The 18,582-nt window shown below is 35.0% G+C and overlaps 1 protein-coding gene across 1 annotated transcript in view; it reads right to left on the bottom strand.

The window, feature by feature from the left end:
- Positions 1–18,582, bottom strand: part of Karybeta3 (karyopherin beta 3) — a 348,737-nt gene that overhangs the window by 292,491 nt on the left and 37,664 nt on the right. Inside the window, exon 3 of the mRNA XM_090396827.1 lies at positions 11,177–11,366. Within this exon, the coding sequence (XP_090252953.1) occupies positions 11,177–11,366 (190 nt within the window). The remainder of the gene's footprint in view (positions 1–11,176; positions 11,367–18,582) is intronic.

Raw genomic sequence — 18,582 nt, 5'->3', positions numbered from 1 at the left:
TTTTCTTTCACTTCATTCATGCCAAGGAATCGCTACTCTTATTTTTTTTTTTTTCCAAATAAGATTTTGGAAATAAGAGTCACATGGAGAGATCAGGTTAGTAGGCTGTGTGGAATGCCGTATTGTTGTGGTGCAGCAACCAATCCACGACACTCCACATTTCTGGCTGTTTTCATTGCACACTATCATGCAGTCTTTTCAAAACATTGAGATAAAAATGTTGGTTCACTGTCTGTCCAAGAGGAACAAATTCTTTGTGTACAATTCCATTCATATTAAAAAAACAAAGCAACATTGTTGTGACATTTCATTGAACTCTATGTGCCTTCCTGGGTCTCGGTGAATTTGCATGTTTCCATTGGCTTAATGCTTGATTTATTTCTGGATCATAACTGTAGCACCAAGACTTATCCCTGGTCACAACTTTTGCAAGAAGTTCTGGTCATTAAGAACTTGCTCCTGCAAATCATGGCAAACATTCACATGATTTTTTTTTTTATCCTCTGTGATCAAACGAGGCAAAATGAGCACACACATTTCATCTGCAAATCTTCTGTTAAAATTCGCTGGTACAAACTCAATAACAAATTCATCTCTTCAGAAACTTGCTCAATGGTATTTCGACGATCTTCACTGATTGCCTGGCAAACCTTTTCAGTGTTTTCATCATTGCTGCTTGTCGAAGGTGGTTGGGCTTCATATGACATGTCCCCATTTTTGAAACAAGAAAACCACTTGTAGCCCTGAATTTGACCAAGAGCATTGCCGAAGCATAACAATAGTTTCAGCTGTAGTTTTACCCAAAAGAAAAAACTTTCACTCACTCACTCTCTCTCTCACACACATACACACACACTCTGTTCCATGTGATCAGCCATCACAAAATTGCCAAACTTGCTTGTTCACACAGGATGGCACCACTTGCCAGACTGGCGTGAAAAACTGCACCCTCACAACCTCATAGTATCAACCGTAACTAGAAAATACATGCGCGCCAAGTTCAGATTCTGTTTATTTTTGGGTACCCTCCCCCCTCGTATCTCTATTCAGCCATTATTAAATTAACATTTACTAGTACACTTCTGAGTATGTCCGATTTTATTTTCAAAAAACAGACAGACTTCTATTACCACTTAAGTTTACTGTGTCAAAGTGATATTTTACAATTTAGGTTCATTTTGATAGTAAATTATAAACAAATAATCAATGAGACAGAAAGGAAAAAAAAAAAGGAAAAAACTAGACAGCAATGAAGAATTTCAGAAAAGATACATTTACAGACACATAGGCTAGGGAATTGTTGCTGGATTCTGATCCAAGACATTCTAGACAAGGACTATATACTGGTGAGGATAACAAAAGGGAATACAGGGATTTTGAAACTTCGAATAGTGGCTTTATTTGTTCATTGTAACATTCCTGATTTACTTGGTCAGTGGCTTGCATCAAGAACTCCAATTTCATACTCAGCCTATGCTGAAGCATGCAATAAATACAGTCGTACGCAATTTAAATTTTACTTCTTGAAGCAGAAAACCGTCTAAATGAAAGCCAAACTGCTAGATCCTTGCTAAGGCCATCCAGATCCAAATTCTGATCATCTGTGCTTCTACCTTTCTCATCCAGATGGCACTAATGCTATAGCATCCAAAGATAAAACTGACCTCCTGGCATCACACTTTCTCTCCAACTCTTGCACAGATAACCAAGACAAATCAACTTCCACCATACCAGAATCTGAGAACCACATGCTTCCCGAGATTTTTTGGCAAAAATAATAATAATAATAATGAATAAGAAAAATGGTTAACAGCTTAGACACTAGGAAGTTTTTCTGTCCCTATGGCACCTCCCTAATTTTACTCAAAAACTGCTCCAGGGCAAATATCTGCCCTGTATCATATGTCTACAATCTTCTTTACTTAACTGACACTTATCTCGATGCATGGGAACAATCATATCAAGCCTATTCCTAAAAAGAGAGATGGAAGTCTGCCATCACCTCATTCCTCTCCAAAGTAATTCAATAGAAAGTCAATAGTCACTTAGATACCCACTAGTTAATCAGTACATCAGTGGATTCCACCATTCACTGACCTTTTTAACCTACAACATAAACCACTGGACAAGCACAATAAAAATTTCAGAGAAACCTGTGTAGAAAGTAACCAGCTTTCTCTCCGGTTGTTCAGGTTTAGTGCATGCCATGATGGATGGCTCCCTCTCTTCAATCTTCACCATATGTGTAAGTGCCCTAAGGCTCTATTCTATTACCTACCCTTTCTTCTATACATAAATGACCTACTCTCAGCCACTACTGATCCTATTCGCTGAAGTGCTAATAACAGTACTCTTCATTTATCCTACTCATATGACAAACTATGCAGTGCTCAGATGTTTCAAGATCATATTCGAACAGAGCAATAAACATTGATCTCCATACCATCTTTCAATGGGGCAAGGACAATCTCTTCACCTGCAATGCTGCCAAAATGCAGTCTCCTTTGCACTTGTAAAAGGAATCTCAGCTCACCTATCCTTGCCCTCAGTAACACACATCACCAAACAGGTTCAGATCTTTCTCTCTGCTTGGAATGACATTTACCTCAAGCTTCTCTGAATCTAAAAGTCTAGGTAGTCTCTTCCACTGAAGATGCTATTTGTCACCAACCCAGCTACTATATATACAAACTCAATTCTATCTATCCTTAGAATACTGCTCATGTGTTTAGGATCTAAAAATGCATCTAAAAACCTCCCTAAAAATTCAATACCGTTCAGAGGGCAGCAATTCAGCACACAGATAATCCCCCCCCCTTACAGACTTACTTCAACCTCTATGCAATGTTTCAGCTCTGTATTTCTTCTACAGGTCATTGCTATGATAAACTGACAACAATCGTTCCTCCACTTTCTTTTGAGCCTGCTAAAACAAGAGCAGCAGCAGCTGCTCAGCATCTCTTTTCAATGCAAGACAAATGCACTGAACCTGCTTCTTTCCTTCTCTTTTATTCCATCTATTTCTGTCATTTAGTACAGTCTTCCTTGTGAAGTATTCCCAATTACAACCTGCAACCTATTCAAGAAAAATGTCAATGAACATTTCTCAACTCTTGCCTACATCTCACACACAGCACTGATGTGCTTATAGGTTCTTCGACCTCTTGTGTATGGGATGAATATATATGTGTGTGTATATACTGTATATTATAAAAAAGGCACCAGTTAAATATCTATTTTTACTGGTATTACAAATCACTTATTTAACTGAGCCAGCTACAATGCATGTAGCTGGCTCAGTTAAATAATGGGCTCAGTTACATGATGGGCTGCAAACAATCATATTGAAAAAAATTGATTCTCAGTTATGTAAAGTTGGGAAATACTTATGTAGATCACATAGTATCACATGGCATGAAATGATCATGTTTCACGTGATCATTTCATGTCATATGAAATAATGTTAATGCATTACCAATTTAAACAGCATGCTATCAGGGAATTTTTTCCTAATTAAGATTAATGTGTTTTTTGTGTGATATTAATGAACAGTGATATGGCATAAAAGCTCACTGCTATGTTGGAACTTCTGTTTTAGTTTCTTGGTTAAGAATTTGAAATAAATTAAGTTCTTAGCATGTAACAGTATCAGTGTTTTCACTGATTAGTATTTGGCTAAGTTATACATGAGGGGCTATCCAGGAGTGCGCCAGTAGTGTCTGGCACCTGTGTGCAAAACTTTAGTTGACACCCCTATTCTCCCCCCCCCCCCGCCCAATAAAAAAAAACACTTTAAAAATACATTTTTTTTAAAAGTATTTCCTCCTCTTTGGTGCCTGTGTGCATCGCACACATTGCGCACGCCCATGGGACTATCAATATTACTGACTGTGAATGAAAAACTAGCAGCAGTGTATATTTTCATAGATTTTCAGTGATCCATACTCTACTCTAAAAGTAGTGCCGATTTCAATTTGTTAATCAATATGAAATGGGGCTAAAACATCTTTTTTAATAGTCAGCAGTTGTTATTGTAGCTTGGAATGAATTATAACCAGTCACTAAGACTACAAAGGCCACTGTATTACATCATTAAAAATCACGTCAGCTGTGTTGGTTATTTTAAAAATCCTGTCAGCTGTATACCATTTATGTTAATTTACTATTTAATGAGATTGTTTTTACACCAAGTGCTAAGTAGATTTACAAGAGTTCAATTGGATTGGTGAAATGACTTTTAACTCTATTCCCTTTAGAATCCAGAAAATAATTGACTCAAACCCAAATAAAAAAAATATGCATTTAATGAAATGAAAAACTATATACATGGTAAATATAATTTAGTAATGACAAAACTAACTGGATCCAAGACCTTCTAAAATAAAAACTATACTCTGAGATCTACTTATCTATATAAGATAAAATTTATTCTCTCACTGACTCATTCTATTAATGATTTACTTTACATATCCTTAATCAGTTTGTCGGACTGAACATTTTTGTTGGAAGTTTATTTTGCACTTCGTTAGACTATAATAAATTTAGTTTAATCCTTTATCCAAGTGTAAGCAAACAAAGTTTGCACCTGAAAATATCTTCTGAAGATATTTTCAGGTGCAAACTTTGTTTGCTTACACTTGGATAAAGGATTAAACTAAATTTTTTATAGTCTAACCAAGTGCAAAATAAACTTCCAACATCTTTCTCTAAATCCAGAGTAATTCAATAAGAAGGTGGTACACCTGTTGGCAACTTGTATAGGTAAATATGACCTCTCCTATTGCTTCTGCCTTAGTATCTCCATGTTTAGGTCTGCCTCACACTGATGAGACCTCAATAAAGGTCAAAACAAGTCTGTGTAGTGGCCCTTCCCTTAATGCATAGCAGTATACATGTCTGCAAGGAGATGTGCTTTGCATTATGGGAGATACTGAGACAAGGAATGAAGAGAGCCTTTGCTCGGAGTTGCCTGAAGATATTTTCAGGTGCAAACTTGGTTTGCTTACACTTGGATATAGGATTAAACTAAATTTATTATAATGAACATTTTTGTATTTTACAAAAAAATTCCTACGGACAATAAATGTTTACTAGAGTCAGTTCTTTATCAGGTCTTTACTCAAAATTTCCTCGTATAGCAAGTACTGTGCCATTCATCCTCATTGTTTCACTGGAGTAAAAAAATTCTTACCATAGGTAATTTTATTACAAGCACAAATTAGGAATTCTTTACCAGAGGGGGGGGGGGGTTCTCTTTTATTACTTTATAAACAGAAGAGTATCAGAGTAGAGCTCTTCATTAAAGCCACTTTACAGTTTCATATTTCTCCAATTTTAATAGAATAACAAATATATTCAGCATCCTTGAGATAGAACATGAAATATTCCATTTAGCTTTTTTTGGAATGTTGAAACAGGATGTCTAATATTTACTGTTCATTTGTTGAGTCTCCCTTTTCTAGTCAAAGGATTCACCTTGCTAAATTCTCTTTTCAGAATCCTCTATTAATATATTTTGGCTGCAAAGTTTTCTTAAAAAATTTCCTAAAACAAAATTCTCAGATTTCCATTGACTCTCCTCTTGTTTTCTTCCTCATTACCCAGGTACTGACTCTGTGAGCATGCGAACTTCTTCAACTACAAGAAGTCAGTAATGGCTGACATCTGTTGTCATTAGGAAAAAGAGAATGTTTTTACAATGAACAACAGATACAGTACATTTAACAATTGTAAATTACAATAAAAAAACACTGAAATTATTACAACTGGCAGGTATCTGATAAGTGCAATTAATATGAAATACCTTACATTTCATTTTAACATAAATATCAATATCAGGCACATCTCAAGTGTTGGCTATATGTGTTACAAAACAAAATAATTCTAATATACAAGAGCAAATTGTAAAATAATTCATAATTATAAATTATGACTATTTTTACATCTTTCCCTCAAATTCTTTTTTTTTTTTTTAATTCCTAAACACTTTTCATACATCTAACAAAACTAACAAGTCTTTTAATGCTTATACCCAGTTCTAAAATACCAATGAGGGTCTTGAGCATTATGTGATGATTCATCATTTACAATTTTTGAATTAGTAGCAGTTTAAGAATCACTTGAGTCCAGAGAATTGGGAATTTACATCAACTCCAAATTCATTATAACTACATATTTCATTTCTGTACTTTTAAAAAATTTCCCTTAAATTACGAGAATTATGTTTTGTTGTTACAAAATCATCACTATCAGAATCAAATTCCACAGGCTGAGATTCATTATCTTCAAGTAACTAGATTCGAGGTATTTACTTTCCTCTGGTTTATTAATTCTAAGTTAACTAACCTATGATACTCATTCACTAATTCATCCATGTTAGTTTCTTTATGATTATCTTCACTCTGATGTAAACATATCTTAGAAACCTATTCTGCAGATGTACATAAACATCACTTACACAGAGTATCTGCAAAATACTTGTTCTATCAAAAAAAAGATACTTTGTTTTTCCACTGCGTTCGACACTACTGATGATTACAGTAGTAATCATCAATAGTGTAGATCACAATGGAAAACACATAGTATCTTTTGGAGTTCGATAAAAGGCTCATTGCAGCTGCCAGTCTGACTGGAGCCATGTTGAAAACAGCAGGGCTGACTGGTTTCTCAAAAGGTGAGATATCCTGGGTGTTTATTCAGTGAAAAAATAACTCACGCTGCTTGTATAAGAAGCATAAATGTGGTCCTAAGACATTCTAAAAAGCACCATCTCGGTAGCTAATGTAAGATAACTGTCAATATTTTTTTTTAACTCAAAAAAGAAAAAAATAATAATACTTATAAGTACTGAAAGAAGAACATGTAAGAAAGTTTTAAAACGAATAAAAGTTGAGCAGCACTCAGATGTGAACTGTAGACTAAAATATACAAACATTATTCTAGAAAAAATGAAGGAGTTTGAGAACATGAATCAAATCTTGGATATTCAGTGGCAAGTTCTGAAGAAAACATTGATTGATTCTGCCAGAGAGGCATGTGGTGAAGTTGTCTGCAAATATAGAAAAATCAGAACTCCCTGGTGGACACAGGAAGTTAAAGAGGCAGTGAAGGAAAAGAAGAAAACATATCAAACATTCCTGGTAAGTCAGCTTGTGCTCTTAGAGAATACAGAGACAAATGTAAGAAAACTAAACAGTGTGTAAAACTAGCTAAACAAAAGTCATGGGAAGACTTTGGTAAGAACATAGAAAATAAATATCAAGAAGGTAGCAAGATATACTAGAGACTGTTGAAGAAGCTCAGAAATGGAGGAAAGAGTGCTGTAAAAGGAATTAGAGATGACAAAGGTGATATGAAAGCTGGAGAAAAAGATATCCTTGAAGTATGGAGTAATTGCTTCGAAAAATTGCTAAATAAAACTAGTAGTGATGACAGCACGGTAATAAAAAAACACTGACCAGGCATGCAATCAGGAATACATATCGATGCTTGAAGTAGAAAAAGCCATCAAAAGTCTGAAATGTGGAAAAGGAAGCTGGAGTAGATGATATCAGACCAGAAATGCTCAAGTATGGAGGTATAAAACTTTTATAGTGGCTACACTGCATAGTTCAGAGGGCCTGTAAAGAAGGATGAATTCCAGATGATTGGAGTAGAGCTCTCACAGTACCCATATATCAAAAGGGAAATAAAACTGATTGTGAGAATTACAGAGGTATTTCCCTACTGAGTGTTCCTGGTAAGATTTATGCCAGTATACTTGAGAAACGGTTGAGAAGGATTGTGGAAGAGAAGCTTGGTAAGGAACAAACTGGATTCAGGCCAAATAGAGGCCGTCAGGATCAGTTCTTCACTTTACGACAAATAGTTGAGAAATCATGGGAATATAACAAAGATCTGTATTTAAGTTTTGTCAATCTGGAAAAGGCATATGACAAGGTACCAAGAGAGAAGCTATTCCATACGATACAGTTATATGGTGTCAATGGAACATTATATTAAGCAATACTTAGTCTTTATTTGAGTTGTAAGTCAGCACTTAGAATTGAAGGAAGTACAGGAAGGTGGTTTAATGTTAAATCTGGTGTGAGTCAAGGATGTACATTATCCCCTCTGTTATTCATTATTTATATGGATCACATTATGAAGGAAAGTGGTATAATCATGATATCAAAATTGGAGATGTTAATGTCAGCTCTTTTCATTTTGCAGATGATGTTATATTTCTAAATAAATCCGCTACAAGTCTGCAAGATTTCCTGACTAAATTGAATAACTGTTGTAATAGATATGGTATGAAGGTCAGCAATAAAAACACAAAGACAATGAAAATAGGCAGAATCATTGAAAATGTCAACTGCGTTGTGAACGGAGAACCTGTGGAACAAGTAAACATTTCAGCTACTTAGGCATGATTTTAGTGAAGATGGTAAATTAAATATTGAAATAGATAACAGAATCAACAAAGCTGGTATGGTAGGAAGTCAACTTAATAAATTTATATGGAATAAGAGAGAAATTAGTGAAACCACTAAATTAGCTGTATACAAGACAGTGTACAAACCAATTTTAACTTATGGATCTGAGAGGTGGGTCAGAAGTAAAACACCTGACCAAAGACTACAGGCCGCAGATATGAGAGTCCTGAGAAAGATTAGGGGCATGAACAGATGGCAATATCATATTAAAAACGAGAATATTAGGAAAGAACTTGACATCGTCAGCAACCAGGAATGCATTAGCAGAGCTAATCTCAGGTGGTATGGACACATAAACATAATGGGTGAGGAAAGATTAGCCAAAGTGTTCTCTGCCAGGTTGGCAGGCAGGAAAAAGACTCAGAGGAAGACGAAGAAAGAGGTGGATTGATATGGAAAAAAGTGCCTTAGAAGATAGATATATACATATAAGATCTAACAATGTTGTAGCTTTGACAGGTAACAGATTGATTTGGCAGAAAATTGTAGGTAGGAAGTTAGTAATGATGTACATTTTTCATGTAGTACCATCATATCCTGTACACTCTTTAAGGGTAAATGTCAGGAATTTGATGATGATAAGTAGGGAAGATTAGCTGATTTAAAAAGTACTATTTCCCATAAAGAGGATAGACATAGATCATTGGATCTGTTTAAGTCAGGACAGTGGAGTGAGTAATGTTTCACACGTTTTTTTTTTTATAAAGATGTTCTATGTGAAATCAACTGTTATGAAGGATTCTTGTCTTGTGCCAGTGAACTAGGCTTAGTGGAGATTGCATTCTCATCAGGAAGGATATCACTGTTGCCTGAGAAGGATTGTACAAACATAACTTCCTGTGTGCAACAATTGACCAAACCATTTAATGAAAGCTTTTCCCAACCCATATCTCACTGGAAGATCTCGCTATGCACAGTGAATCGGTATTCACTGTCACATGCCTGTACAGAAACCACTGATTTCTGTGAAGAACCAGAAAGTGCATCTACCAGTTACAATGTTCCTGACACCGGAACACTGGTAAAAAAGTCATGTGGTCCAATGAGTCATGTACACCTTGTTCTTTACCAATGGTAGGCAGAGAGTTTGGCAGGATCCAAATGAAGCAATGAACCCAGCTTACCTTGTAAACACAAGGTTCTGGAGGTACCCTGATATTGCTGGTAGGTCAGGTGTCCTCCAAGGAAACCTGAACATTGTTGCCAATCAAGTCCATCCTGCTATGTTGACTTTTTATCCGGCAGGTGATGATTGTTTCATGGACAACAATGCTACTGTCCATCACACAAGAATCGTTCAGCAGTGTTCAGCAAGCATGATAGCAACTTCCATCATCTTTCTGGCCACCACAAAAGTCCATATCTGAACTCCACTGAGAATGTATGGGACATGTTAGAAAAACAGATTTGTCTGGTGAACACATGGTATGTCGTAGATGAAATCCAACACCTTGTGGAATATATCCCAAATTGTATATGTGCTGTAATTCAGGCTAAAGGAGGTCCACAACACGCATTATGTTCTTTTGGATTTCTGGAATTTCTTGTATGATTAGGCTTTGTCTCAACAAATGTTCTTAATTTCCTCCCTTGCTGTATATTTGGATTATAAGGTTTTAAACTATTTCTTTTCATACTATCTGATTGTGAACATGGTGCACAATTAGTATCGAGAAAACCATCCTTCAATACCTTATTAATTTTTTCAACTAATATAATTAAATTTAGTTACTAAAAAAAAGTATATTTTTAATCAATAAATGTGTTTGTTTACAATTTTACTAGGATTTTTAACATCTTGAATCCTAAAATTTACATGGGAAAATATGCCTGTATTCCTATATGGATCAGATGCTTTCTTTCCTAATTTTCCTACCCTTTTATTACTAGATTTTTTTTTCCAACAATACTGAATCTCCAAGTACAAATGACATATTATCTAAAATGATTAACATACCATCTAGTTTTTTGTGCACTTTAATTCGGCTAGGATTTCTCACATTTGATTCAAGTGGTTATCCCTAGATGATTGATAATTATCAGATCCCAAAGATCTAGATAAGTAATCTGCTACCATACTTTTCCTGGAATTAAGCCATATCAATATTACATTTCTGCAGTTCCAGTGCACACCTAATTATCCACTGATTTTTATCTTTCATGGTCTTAGAAATGACAAAGGCTGGTGATCAGATCTTATTTTAATATGTTGTCCTAAAAACAACGATCTAAATTTTTTCAAAGGAAAAATCATTGCTAGTGCCTCCATCTCTAATTAAATAGTTTAGTTATGGATTTTATAATTTCCTGCTCACAACAGCTACCAGTTTAAAATCATCTCCTTCCTTTTGTTCTAATATAGCTAATGTGGAAGAAATTTTTCATAGAACAGAATTTGTGAAAGGGGGACAGAACAAGGGGGGACATGCCTGGAAGTTGTATAAGGAGAGCGTGAGCAGGGAATAAGGAATAGGTTCTTTGCATGGAGAGTGGTCGGTCAATGGAATGTGTTGCCTGACAATGTGGTGGATGCTCATTCAATGTATCAGCATTCACCACATGGTTTGATGGGCTTTGTGTGTAACTGCTTGCCTCTTGAAATGAGTCTTGTGACTCCATGGAGGACTGGTGTTAACAATAATAATAATATTCTGTGCATATTGACATACTTAAGCTATACTAAATTTCATTTTACTTACCAATTAAATTTCGGGCTAACTCTGAAGCGGCATCACAGGTCTTTTTACGAAGTAAAGGACTAACATCCTGTTGTATAATTAGAAGTAAATGATTTTTTAGCTGGTTATTAATTTCTGGTGTCAACTTCTGAAAATTCTCAAATTCATTGGATATTATTCTCCTAAGTAGGACGGCAGTTAGCTGACGGACCTCAAAAAGCAATGAAAGGATGCACATGTAATTAATGAGATCATTTATTTTAAAAATTACTGAAAATTGTATACTTAAACAAAAATAACAACCTAACATTACTCCATATCTGTCAGTAGATCTCTCTACATCAGCTGGTCTGGATAGTATCTTAGCTTAGCTAAGCTAAGTGAATAACATCGTTGCTTTCTAATCTACAGGTTATGAGTTTGAATCACTTGCTTGCTTGGTACTTGTGAATGTATTTATATAGTAGACAATTTTCAATATTCACTGAAAGACCACCATCCTGCTAATTACTGAAGAAGCAAAATTCTTTAACTCTAGAGCCAATTCTGGAGTATTTAACTATGGATAACTTGCAGTACTAATGTCAGGTCAATGTTTCTGGAATGTATAAAGGCCTTTGACAGGATACGCTATGGAACTACATGAAGGCTGGTGACAAATAACAGGGAGGCTGATGGGCATAAGCAAGTAATATGTGGCAGAGAAGAATTGAATACTAGTGAACAGCAGCTTCGTGCGTGGCCACTACTATTTTATTTGCACATTAATGATATAAGGAATGACTTGAGGGTGAACATCCAGTTCTATGCCGATGATGCAAAACTAGAGATGGCAACCATTAATAAAGATGTTGTAGAGATACCTGGAGAATGATTTAAAATAGACTGACAATAAGTGTAAAGATGGCTATTGTCAGATTACATAATGAAAAGATTACAAACTTTATATTACTATACACTGATGGTACTGGAGTGTAGGAAACTGATGAGACTAGGGATTTGTGGGAGGTGGAATGGAAGTTGAAGTTTGAAAGATGTATTGCAAAATCAAGCTACATAGCTTAAGCAATGTTTAGATGTTAGAACATCTGACAAGTATATGGAAGCTATTATTCCTCTTTATTAGGTTAATAAGCTATGATTAGTCACATTTGGACTATACAGATTTGATTGCCTGAGTTACATTAAGGTAGGAAATGGGTGATGATCAAAAGAAAAGTGACCAAAACTGTGAAATAGTTCCTATGAGATTAAACTGATGTTTTGTGGATTACAAAATTTGGCAGAGAAAGGGGGGGGGGAGAAAAGAGAGGATATGACATATTCATATATGTTACTAAAGGGTTTTCACAGAATTGATGCAGAAAAAGAAGAAATTCAAATCAAATTAAGGTGCTGAATGTGCAGTGGGAAAATGCAAGCTAAAAAAAATAATTTACAATGGATGATGACATCACAAGATCACCAGAGAAAGCAAATAAATTTGAGAGAATAGGATAGAGATTTTTAGCTCAAGATCAAATGATTCTAAGTTGGAAACTCTCTGACATAGTATATCAGAGTGAAGACATGGGATTTTAACCCAAATCTTTCCAACCAAATGACTTCATCTATACTGACTGAACAATGGAAATGCCCTTTTACAAGTCTACCAAACTGAAATACAAATCTTTGTTACGTTCCCATGATTTCTCAACTATTTGTCATAGTGAAAATCTCATCCTGACATCTGTTCTGAATCCAGCTTGTTCAAGCTTTTCAAGCCTCCTCTCGGGAATATTTGCATAAATCTTACCTGGAACACTGCATAGGAAAACTGCTCAGTAATTCCAACATTCAGCTTTATTTCTGTTTTTATAGATGGCTGCTAAGAGCCCTTCGGACAAGACCTAATGAAATACATGGTACAATCTCTGTAAAATTTTATACTCCCATATTTGAGCATTTCCAGTTGAATATATTTACTCCAGCTGCTTTTCCACATTTTAGGTTTCTGGTAGCTATTTTTACTTCACATAATGAAGTAAAAATAGCTACAAGATTAGATTCTCTTAACTGCCTTCCTGTTCAATATTTTTTAACATTGTTCTATCAATGCTTATCTAATTTTACAATCTTTCAAAATAATTATTCTAGACATCCAAAACTGCTTGATAATCTCTGATTCCTTTTACTCTTTCCTTCATCACTAAGCTTTCTCAACAGCCTTGAACATTTTGCCACCTTCATAGTATTAAAGTTGCTTTTACATATAGCTGAGCTTTCTTACCTTTTCCTGTATTCTCTGAGGTCACATGATGTCTTACTTGCCAGGAACTTTTGACATGATTTCTTCTTTTCCTGGACTTCCACTTTAACTTTCTAAGCCAATAATTGAATTTTGATTTTCATCAATCACTGTTTTTATGAATGTTGCAGATTCTCGAAGGTATTGACCTTGTTTTCAAACTCTTTCATTCTTCCCTTCAAAAATATTTGTAGTCTACAGTTCCTGAAAGATGACGTTCATTCTTTTTAAAATTTCTGTACATATTTTCCCCTTTAATGCAGTATCAGACATAAGAGTCAACAAGACTTAGCTTTTTTTGTGACCTCACTCTATGATTTCCTCTAGCCCTTTCTGCATGACTTAGTCAAACAGAAATCTAGCCTATACTTACCATTATTAACTGCTCTCCTCTCCATATTTTTCCAAACATTTCCACACATCTGGTATTCATTCCTCCTGCTTTTCCTCTCTATATAAGATACCCTCTGTAATTAATCAAAAATGGAACTCCTCTATTTCTTTAGTAGCACTTACTGTGGGACACAGGCAAAAATAAATTTCACTGTTTAAATTACCAGCACAAAATTTTTCCATATCATTACTATAAATTTCCTGCCATTAAAGAAGTTGATCTTCATACTTAGTCTTGAATATTATTGCTATTCCTTTGTTTCTCTGATCACTATTGCCCAGATATAACATGCTATAATTATTACTGAGAATTATATCATCTATTTTAGTTTTCTTTCTTCATCTTAATAACTGACCGACAGATATCAAAAAGTGGTATACGGGGGATCTGAGTCTGCAAGGTTTAAGGTAACAAGTTACTAACTATTATAATAACAGAATTAACTCACATCAATTATTCTTTATTCATAGCATTTTCACCTGGGTATCACAGGCATCATCAGTACAGGTGCAAGGCTAATTAAACAATAACTGTTATATTCACAAAGTGCCACCTAAGTAGCTAAGGTTAAATTTCCTAAATTTATTTAATTATTTAAATTTAATTATTTAAATTTAATTATTTAATTATTCAATTATCATAATATATATATATGTGTGTGTGTGTGTGTGTGTGTGTGTGTGTGTGTGTGTGTGTGTGTACAATTATATGTTAGGAAAGATTTGCTGCTTCATACAGTACTATCTCCCACAAGGGGGAAAGACGTAAACCATCGGATCTGTTTAGGTTAGGGAGTGAAGTAATGTTTCACATGTTTCTTTGTATAGCCATTCCATTAGGAACCGACTTTTGTGAATGACTTTTGTCTTGTTCCACTTAACTCTATGTCTGGTGTTGATGGCATGTTCTGCAATTCCAGACTGTTCGGGTTCAAGGTACTGGGTGTCCAATTGGTGTTCTTCTAACCAGACCCGAGCAGATCTTCCTGTTTGTCCAAAATATGATAATCCACACGAGCAGGGAATCTGGTAGACACCTGGATAGCTGAGATGTGGGAGCTTGTCCTTTGGAGACATTAGGAAAGTGGAGATTTTTCTGACGGGTCGAAAAGCCACACAGATATTTAGTGGTTTTAGCACCTTAGCTATGAGTTCACTAACCCCTTGTACATAGGGGATAGGTATACGTGTAGGTTCTTCTGTACTTGAAGAGGATGCTGGAGCACAACTACTTAAAGTTCTTTTTATGAAGGACTTCTTATAGCCATTGGATATGAAGTAGGAATTAATATACTGTAATTCTTTTTGTAAAAGTTCTTCTGAAGAACAAAAAGAGTGGGCTCTATGAACTAGTGTTTTTATAGTACCTGCCTTTTGGCTGGGATGGTGATGTGATTCAGCGTGGATGTACTGGCCTGTATGAGTCTCTTTCCTATAGACTGTGAATTGTAGATAACCATCTGGTTGGCGAAGAATCAAGAGGTCTAGAAATGCTAACTGCTTATTTACTTCTACTTCTAGGGTGAACTGGATCCTTGGATGAAGTGCATTAATTTTTGAGAGAAACAGTTGTTTCTCTCAAAAAAGTCTGAGGTGTCCTTCCACATTGAATCACATCACCATCCCAGCCAAAAGGCAGGTACTATAAAAACACTAGTTCATAGAGCCCACTCTTTTTGTTCTTCAGAAGAACTTTTACAAAAAAGAATTACAGTATATTAATTCCTCCTTCATATCCAATGGCTATAAGAAGTCCTTCATAAAAAGAACTTTAAGTAGTCGTGCTCCAGCATCCTCTTCAAGTACAGAAGAACCAACATGTATACCTATCCCCTATGTACAAGGGGTTAGTGAACGCATAGCTAAGGTGCTAAAACCACTAAAACATCTGTGTGGCTTTTCGACCCGTCAGAAAAATCTCCACTTTCCTAATGTCTCCAAAGGACAAGCTCCCACATCTCAGCTATCCAGGTGTCTACCAGATTACCTGCTTGTGTGGATTATCGTATTTTGGACAAACAGGAAGATCTGCTCAGGTCAGGTTAGAAGAACACACCAATTGGACACCCAGTACCTTGAACCCGAACAGTCTGGAATTGCAGAACATGCCATCAACACCAGACACAGAGTTAAGTGGAACAAGACAAACATCATTCACAAAAGTCGGTTCCTAATGGAACAGCTATACAAAGAAACATGTGAAACATTACTTCACTCCCCCTAACCTAAACAGATCCGATGGTTTACGTCTTTCCCCTTGTGGGAGATAGTACTGTATAAAGCAGCAAATCTTTCCTAACATATAATTGTACACACACACACACACACACACATATATATATATATTAAAAATAAATCAAAAAATAAAATAAAAAATTTTATGATAATTGAATAATTAAATAATTATTTAATAATTAAATAATTAAATTTAACCTTAGCTACTTAGGTGGCACTTTGTGAATAAAACAGTTATTGTTTAATTAGCTTTGTACCTGTACTGATGATGCCTGTGATACTCAGGTGAAAATTCTACAAATAAAGAATAATTGACGTGAGTTAATTCCGTTATTATAATAGTTAGTAATATGTCTACTCACAGTATTTCCTTACTGAAACTTATAAGATAACAAGTGGTGTACCAAGGATCAGTGCTTGGCTTGCTGTTATTCAATCTGTACATTAATGATATTGGGAAGGATTTGATAAGCGACATAGTTATTTGCTGATGATGCAAAGATAAGTAGGGTTATCAGGAATGCTGCTGATAAGCAGTCTTCACAGAAAGATTTGAATAGGCTGGAATTGTGGGCATGGGAAAATGAGTGGCAGTTGAATGTCAGTAAATGTAAAGTCATTCATTTCGGCATGATTAGATATCCAATGTCATATTATATTGGTGGGATTAGGCTAGAAGAAACTGATGAGGCTAGGGATCTTGGAGTGTTAGTAGATAGGAAGTTGAAGTTTAGGGGCCATGTGGCAAAGATTGTAAATACAACTCAAAAGATAATTGCAATGCTGAAACAAACATTCACATGTAAAGATAAGGATATTATTTTGCCTCTTTTACAAGGCCTTGATAAGACCTCACTTGGACTATTGTGCGCAGGTCTGGTCTCCTGGTTTCTGTTGTCATTCTGATATATTGGAGAGAGTACAAAGGAGTGTGTTAAAAATGATATCAGGATTGTGGAATACTGATTATGAAGACAGATTGAGAATTTGTAGACTGCAGACACTAGCAAACAGGAGAAAGAGAATTGATATGATTGAGGCTTACAAACTTCTGAAAGGGGTCATACAGGATTTCAATTGATGGAATTTTTCAATTAATGGAGGGTGAGGAAAGGACGAGAGGGCATCCTTGGAAGCTGAGAATGAAGGCCGCCAAGAAGGGTGTGAGGGCTAGAATTTTCTCTCAGAGGATGGTGTATAATTGGAATGGATTGCCATTGGATATTGTGAGTGCAAGCAGTGTGAATGAATTTAAGAATAAGTATGATAGCTGGTGTGATATGTGGCCTCCCTCGATGAATCTCTGACTCCCTGGAGGGCTCTCTTAATAATAATAATAGAAATTATGCTGACTGTGCTTCTCTAATTCTTCACCCAGTTTTATTTCTTTTCTACTGATACTAGAGTTTCTAAATTCTCAGCATTATTTAATCTTAAGGAATCAGGAACATGAAATTGCAATTAAAAAAGCTTATTACTCAAAACAAAATTTGGTTTTTCCAAATTACACAAAAAGGAATTGAAATTTTCATGATTGCTTAGTGTTCAACTGCAAGTCTTACTAGTTTTTAAACAATGCAATATCTTTCAGCAATAAATAAGAGAACTTTTAATTCTTGCAAAACAATTATCAGTTTTTATCAATCATACTTTCTAACGTATTCCAAAGTGTTTTGCATATATAAAATGACTTGTATTTTTTCTATTTTTTTTTTACTCTTTATTATTTCTTTTTCTTGTTTGAGAATATTTAAACAATGCACCAATTTATATAGATACTGCTGCAAAAACATCATTGTATAAAGCAGGACCAGATTTCAGGTAGCTGTGAAATCTAAGCCATAACTTTTAAGATGTCCCTTGTCCTAACTAAATTTTAAGTTTAATAGCTTTTCAGAGGCATAGGTATGCATTGCCATTGGGACATTTGCCAAATATGGCAATATTTGGCAAATATATTTTATATTTAAAATATAATATTTTAAATACTGCTGCAAAAACATCATGGTATAAAGCAGGACCAGATTTAAGGTAGCTGTAACCCCTAAGCCATCATTTTTGTGTTTATAATTACTGGTTTATTTTGTTAATGAAATTATGTGAGAAAAGTACAATTTTTTTTTTAAAAGTAACTAATTACGTTGTGCATATACATGTAAGGTTAATATTAAACTAAACGAATACACTGATTTGATTAAAAATTTATTTATTAGAAATAACTAATTTAATTGAAATGCATTCATGATATGAAAAACCTTACATTTCTTGAACACACTCTAATTGCACAAGATGACTGTTTTCAAATAAAGCACCGTAATTATAACACATAATGACAGCCTATTTTTCTTCCTTCTTGACTGAAACAAAAACTGAAAGGGTGTTATGCATAGTGGATTATGCATGGAGTGAAAAGAACACTTTGATATTGCTGTGAGAGAAATGAGATTTTTGGAACTTGATAATGGATATTTATAGTCTTTCATATAGAAAGAAAAGAGTTTAAAAGTTATCA

The sequence above is a fragment of the Typopeltis vanoorti genome, chromosome 8, assembly GCF_054136105.1.
Source record: "Typopeltis vanoorti isolate ZY-2024b chromosome 8, IOZ_Tvanoo_1.0, whole genome shotgun sequence".
Taxonomy (NCBI): Eukaryota; Metazoa; Arthropoda; class Arachnida; order Uropygi; family Thelyphonidae; genus Typopeltis; species Typopeltis vanoorti.
The sequence above is the reverse complement of the archived record's forward strand: the minus strand, read 5'-3'. Positions and strand labels throughout refer to the sequence as shown.